Below are 6,990 nucleotides of genomic sequence, written 5' to 3' on the forward strand. Positions count from 1 at the left end.
TTTAGATGCCAAGGATTCGGACATGTTGCAGCAGTGTATAGAATGGAGATCCCGTGATGTGATAAATATGCAGATGGGCATAGTCAGAGGGAGTATACAGTTGGGGGTAGAGAAAACACTGTGTCTGTACCCATGCAGTTGGGGATCCGAAGTGCCCTGTGAGACAGGTTGAGATTGCCAAAATTCGAGTGGGGCTGAAAGTTTCTATGCTGAGGCAGTGAATAGATTAGAGGATAGCGCAAGGGTGAGCCGGGAGTCCCCCAGTGAGTAGGCCTGAAGAGAGAGATCCAGAGAGTATGTGTTTTAGTAAGGTTGGATTTATTGCGTTTATAGCCATGGTGATCAACTGCACTGCACTGATGCAGCGGAAATCACATAAAATAGATCTGGTAGTTGCAGCAGCAGAGAAATATTTTGGGGTGAGAGATTTTACTCTAGATCTACAGGGCGTTTTGAGAGGTGGTGCCATCCTCCCAGGCCGACAGCCTAGTGTGGGATCGTTTAGGGCCAAAGTAGCGGGATGGGGTGCTGGGTTTTTGGGGATAGTGTATATGTGCAGGATTAGATGGTGGTACAATTTGGGATTTCCCATTCCCCTTTTCTTTTTGGGACCAAAATTTGCAATCTGCACTCCAAACTACGAAAGGCAGCAACACAGCGTCTAGTCTGCCGGGAAAGCCACACGAAGAAGAAAACACTTCCTAGTTAACAACAGGAGCAGCAGCAACTTCTATTGCTAGTCAAATCGTGAAAAGTATTACACAATTGATAAAATGGGCAAGCGATCTAGTAAGATGTGAATGTATCTAACGTCAGCTTGCTAGCTACATGATAAGAAAATGACACGGCATGGCTTCATCCCTTGCATTACCTACCTAGCAATAGTGTAACGTTAATTACAGTAGCTAGCTTAGCTGCTAGCTGACTTATTGTCGAACAGGTTGGACAACTAACGCTATGGCTTCTATCATGGAACGTGTCCTATCCAAGCTTATGAATAAAAATGTACTTTTCACTGTGTCGTTTCTCGTACGACTTGTTTTGGTCAGTTTTGGTGTCTATCAGGACAGAACTATGGTGGTGAAATACACTGATGTTGATTATCACGTGTTTACAGATGCGTCGAAGTTCATCACGCAGGTAAGTTACCATTTCCTTAAATATTATAAATATATACATGCCTGTCAGACAGTTCAGCCATGAAATCTGTTGGTCTTCCTGGTGTTGATTCCAATGTGTTTTTTCCTTGCCAGAAGATACCGAATTTACCGTTAGGCTTGTTTACACTGAGCTGCACTGGGGTCAGAACGCAATCAAAGTCCCAAACTGGTTTTTGTGACATCCATATTTCAGAGAGTCCTAGCTTTCAGGAATGGGGTCATAATAGTGTATAGCCAAAACGGTTCAAACGATAGAGCAAAATTCATAGGAAGAAAATAAATTCAACATGCCACTTTGGCTTCTCTTAACAACCGTGAATATTTAATTTGATCTGTTTTCTACTTTTCCTGTCTTGCAAAGTACCAGGATGTCTCTGATTTTGAATCTGAATTTAGAGAACAACCCTTTTCGTCCTCATGCTAGCTAGCAGTAGCCACCGCAGCCATTTTGGAATGGCAGTGTCAGCCAATCAAATTGTATTTGTCACATGTGCCGAATACAACCTTACAGTGAAATGCTTACTTACAAGCCCTTAACCAACAATGCCGTTTTAAGAAAAATAAGTGTTAAGGAAAAAATAGATAAGTAAAAAAGAACAAACAACAAATAATTAAAGAGCATCAGTAAAATGACAGTAGAGTGGCTATATACAGGGGGTACCGGTACAGAATCAATGTGCCATTTGATTAGATGTTCAGGAGTCTTATGGCTTGGGGGTAGAAGCTGTTAAGAAGCCTTTTGGACCTAGACTTGGCACTCCGGTACCGCTTGCCGTGCGGTAGCAGAGAGAACAGTCTATGACTAGAGTGGCTGGAGTCCTTGACAATTTTTAGGGCCTTCCTCTGACACTGCCTGGTATAGAGGTCCTGGATGGCAGGAAGCTTGGCCCAGGTGATGTACTGGGCCGTACACACAACCCTATGTAGTGCCTTGCGGTCGGAGGCCGAGCAGTTGCCATACCAGGCAGTGACGCAACCAGTCAGGATGCACTCGATGGTGCAACTGTAGAACCTTTTGAGGATCTGAGGACCCATGCCAAATCTTTTCAGGGCCTTCCTCTGACACCAATCAGCTCCTTTGTTGTTCAACGTGACGTTGCCATTCCATAATGGCTACTGTGGCTACAGCTGGCTAGCATGAGTTCGAAATAGGGCAGTGTTTCCGGAAACTAGCAGTATTTCAATCTTCTCGATGGAGCAGTGTGGATAAAGGTCAAATTTGGAGTACAGTTGCATATTCCATCCCTGCATTGATGTATGTTTTCTGACCCATATCTCGCGCCAGCTCCACGGTGTCTTAATGTAACCATGATTGCGTTGCGAACACAATGCAGTTCAGTGTAAACAAGCGTAACAGTAGGGTCGGTATCTTCTGGATAGTTTTACCCTTGATCTTTTCAGGGACCTGGCCTGCTGAAAGCCACTGGCTTGAGAATCAATGGGATAACATTTTGGTTGGATCTGTCAATGTTACATTACTCATGCTCAAATCTTTATTTGAGAGAATTTTGCTTTATTTGAGAGAATTTTGCTTTGTTTGAGATAACCTACCAGCTGTGAGTCCCTGCTGGTGATAAGTTTGCGTTCCTGCAAAGCTACACTTTAGCAAACAGTGCTTTTTACATGTGTCGTGTAACCTGCATCATTCTGTCCTCCTGTCATTGCAGGGCCAGTCTCCATACCACAGATCCACCTACCGCTACACCCCTCTACTAGCATGGATCCTGACCCCTAATGTCTACCTCAGCCATGTCTTCGGGAAGCTTCTCTTCATCACATGCGACGTGCTCTCAGGCCACCTGATCTACCTTGTTCTTCGCCAGCGGGGACTTAGCTGCAAGGCTGCCTGCCGTGTCTGCTCCCTGTGGCTACTCAACCCGTTACCGGCCGGTGTGTCCAGCCGAGGCAACGCCGAGTCGGTCCTAACAGCCCTGGTTCTGGCCACACTGCTCTGCCTGGAGCTGAGGCAGCTCCCCATGGCAGCCATCTTGTACGGCCTGGCCGTCCACATGAAAATTTACCCGGTGACTTATGCCCTGCCTATTGCCCTATCCCTACAGAGAAAGGAGAATGTGGAGGAGAGGGGAGTGGGGTGGTGGAGGAGAGCTCTTGGGTTTCCCCTCAGGCTATTGAATAAGGAGCTGTTTCTGTTTGCCGGTGTGGCCGGAGTGGTGTTCTGTGGATTGACTGTCCTGTTTTATAACATGTAAGTTTGGGCTAGCTCAGTGGGCTAATGCATACTTGAGTTGTTGTCGATGCTCCTAGTAAAGATCGGTTGGTCATTGACCATGAAAAGCTTTTCATTGTCAGTTGTGAAATCTGTTATGTCATGTGTTTGATGCTTGTTTGCATGTGTTTGATGCTTGTTTGCTAATGGTAAATCATGTTACCAATACAATTGTCCTCATAACTGTTCTCTACCCATTTGACCATATCTAATCAGGTACGGCTGGGACTTCCTCCAGGAAACCTACCTGTACCACCTGACGCGGAGGGACATCCGTCACAACTTCTCCCCTTACTTCTACATGCTGTACCTGACTGCAGACAGCCCCTGGAGCCTGGCCCTGGGTCTGGCTGCCTTCCTGCCCCAGGCCCTGCTGCTGTTCCTGGTCTCCCTGGCCTTCCACACAGACCTAGCCTTCTGCTGCTTCCTCCACACCGCCATCTTTGTCTCCTTCAACAAAGTCTGCACTTCCCAGGTGAACATGACACTCCTCCATCTGTGTCATGTTTGAAAGTGTTGCTAGGTGTTAAGTAACGTTAAACCCATTAACATGGTATTGTGACACTGATATGACATAGATGGTAGTATACGTTAGGTTAAATGTTATGACACTTGTGCTGTGTTATCTGTTGTGTTGAATGTGACCTTTCCCCCAATCTGTATCATGCTGGTGTTGATGGTGCTTTAGCATGATAGCAGTGTTTTTTTGTTGTTGCATTATATTGGTTGAAAACCAAGGGCGTGCATACTGTAACATCAAATCCATGGAATGCAGCTTGTGGGAATGTTATGATGCTCATAGTATGTTTTGTGTTGTTTTTTTTGTAGTACTTCCTGTGGTATCTATGTCTGTTTCCTCTCGTCCTACCTCGACTGACCCTGTCACCAAAACAAGGAGTAGAACTCTTGGCTCTCTGGTTTGCTGGACAGGTAGGTGCAGCATCATTGGTTGATTGTATCTAGATTTCTGTCCAACTGGCGACAGATTTTCAAGTGAATATTCTAAAATCCAAATAAAAAAAACGATGTACATTTTCCCACCAGATATGTTTCCATCAAATTGACATGTTGCAGATAAAAGGCTGTGCGTGTTGACGTAGTGCACATAAAGCATTCATTTCACATTAGAAAGATGACAGGGTTTCTGACTTAATTCCGTTCACTAACATTTTTCCCAGTCAGAGCTAGTTTACTTCGATTATATCAATATTTGCACATAAAAGTCTTTCCACTGCCATTTCTCACACAATAAATTTTACCAGTGGTGGAAAAAGTACCCAATTGTCATACTTGAGTAAAAGTAAAGATACCTTAATAGAAAATGATTCAAGTAAAGTAAAAGTCACCCAGTAAAATTCTACTTGAGTAAAAGTCTAAAAGTATTTGGTTTAAAATATACTTAAGTATCAAAAGTAAATGTAATTGCTAAAATATACTTAAGTATTCAAAGTAACAGTATAAATAATTACATTCCTTATTTTAAGCAAACCAGAGAGCACCATTTAAAAAAATATATATATATAATTTTTACGGCTAGCCAGGGGCACACTCCAATATTCAGACATCATTTACAAACGAAGCATGTGTGTTTAGAGTACGCCAGATCAGAGGCAGTAGGGATGACCAGGGATGTTCTGTTGATAAGTGTGTGAATTGGACCATTTTCCTGTACTGGTAAGCATTCAACATGTAACGAGTACTTTTGGGTGTCAGGGAAAATGTATGGATTAAAAATACAATATTTTCTTAAGGAATGCAGTGAAGTAAAAGTAGTCAAAAATGTAAATAGTAAAGTACAGATTCCCCTAAAAAAACTACCTATATAGTACTTTCAATTGTTTTTTTTACTTAAGTACTTTACACAACTGAATGTTACAGACACAAATAAAGATCCCACTTTCTCTAGCGTATTTTGTTTTGTCGACAAAATTAGCTGTTTCCATCCGGTCTGTAGTGACATTTCTTATCCGACGTACTTTACTTGCATAAAAAGGTTGGATGGAAACCTGGTTATAGTCCCATTATATGAACATAAAGGGCTTCAAAAATAGACCCAATCTAACTTACTCTATACAGTATTACCAGACTAACCAACATGGCTCCAATATTATCAAATGAAACAGTAGCTCAAAAATTCCCCCAAAGTTAGTCATTATAATATTAAAAAAATACATAATGTGTCAGATTATAGCTTGCATCATATAAAATGACTTGTGATTGAAGTTGTATAGGCAATATACTTAGGAAAATGTATTTAGGAAATGTTTTCTTCTTTTGTCTCAGGGTATATGGTTGGCCCCTGCGTACTACCTGGAGTTTGAGGGATACAACACCTTTCTGCTCATTTGGCTGGCTGGACTGATGTTCTTGATCATTAACTCATTCATAATGGTACAGATTATAACCCATTACAAACCACCAGACACTACGCAGAGATTGAAAGCAGAGTGATATCCGGACAACTACTTGAACACTTAATTCTACGCTCCTTGGATGTAAGGGATCAAGTGAAGACATTTCACTAGTAGACAACTTAGTTGCTGATAATTGCAATGCATTTGTTATTTTGTCTGTATGGGAATTTTGTATATATAAAACAAAAATACCTGGCATGGATGTCTATTCAATGGATGATATTGTATATTGGTCGTTGATGTTTCAGTTTGGTAAAACATTTATATATATATATTTTGAAACTGTACGTACACAATTTTGCAGAATTTATACAGGCTTAACAGCTTTTTCTACCCAGTAGTGAACTAAGTGAATATAGTACATAGAAATGAAGCAGGGTGCCTTTTAAATGAAACGTATCAGAAGGTGGCAGCATTTAGCTGATAACGGCACTAAAAGAGGCTCTATCCTCAAATGCCCCCATCATAGTCAAGGAATTCAGCCATGAACACAACTTGAAGACAAACAATGATGTCTGCTGTTATTTGTTACTTTAAGATCATGGAGATTCTTACTTTATAATTCTGCTCTATCTTTGCCTTCTACATATTGTTTAAAGAGAGACTGTGAGATTCTGTTATTTCATCCCATTTCAATTCTACTTGCCCAGAGTCAGATGAACTCGTATATGTAATTTATGTCTCTGCTGGCTTAGCGTTAGTTTCACGAGCAATGCTACTGTACCTGTAGACTTCCAGTCATTTGCATTGGCTCGTGAAACTACTGCAAACTTCCTTCATACTGCACACAGATGCATAAAAATGGTATCCACGAGTTCATCTTACTCTAAGTAGAACAAGGGCCAAAATGCCAGAAGGTCATGAATGAGGCACATGCAAGGGTGAGTTTACACTCCGTCCCTTGGGTTATGACCGCTGACTTAGTGACCCCTAACAGAGTTGTGTGTGTTCATGCTTGTGCGTGACTTGGCTGTGAGTTTGCATTCCCATGTCATGAGTCACACCTATTGCACTCAGTGCCCTCTCTCCAGCTCCACACCCACCCACCAGCCAAACCTAACCCGCACCCAATACGTCTCCAATGCTGTTTCATTTAGCCGCCTCGCCTAGTTGAACCTCCTCAACAACGCACAAAACATCCTGCTCAATAGGGAAACACTAAGTTTGGTTCCTTTAATCTACCGTGTTT

General features: G+C 42.2%; 1 protein-coding gene across 1 annotated transcript; it reads left to right on the forward strand.

The window, feature by feature from the left end:
* Positions 1-690: 690 nt before the first annotated feature.
* Positions 691-5,990, forward strand: LOC139367082 (phosphatidylinositol glycan anchor biosynthesis, class M). Its single transcript, XM_071105102.1, has 5 exons — positions 691-1,140; positions 2,828-3,366; positions 3,604-3,862; positions 4,216-4,317; positions 5,671-5,990. The coding sequence occupies exons 1-5, from the start codon at positions 958-960 to the stop codon at positions 5,836-5,838; spliced, it is 1,251 nt and encodes a 416-aa protein (XP_070961203.1). The 5' UTR covers positions 691-957; the 3' UTR covers positions 5,839-5,990.
* Positions 5,991-6,990: the final 1,000 nt, after the last annotated feature.

Source organism: Oncorhynchus clarkii, chromosome 15 (assembly GCF_045791955.1).
Source record: "Oncorhynchus clarkii lewisi isolate Uvic-CL-2024 chromosome 15, UVic_Ocla_1.0, whole genome shotgun sequence".
Classification (NCBI taxonomy): domain Eukaryota; kingdom Metazoa; phylum Chordata; class Actinopteri; order Salmoniformes; family Salmonidae; genus Oncorhynchus; species Oncorhynchus clarkii.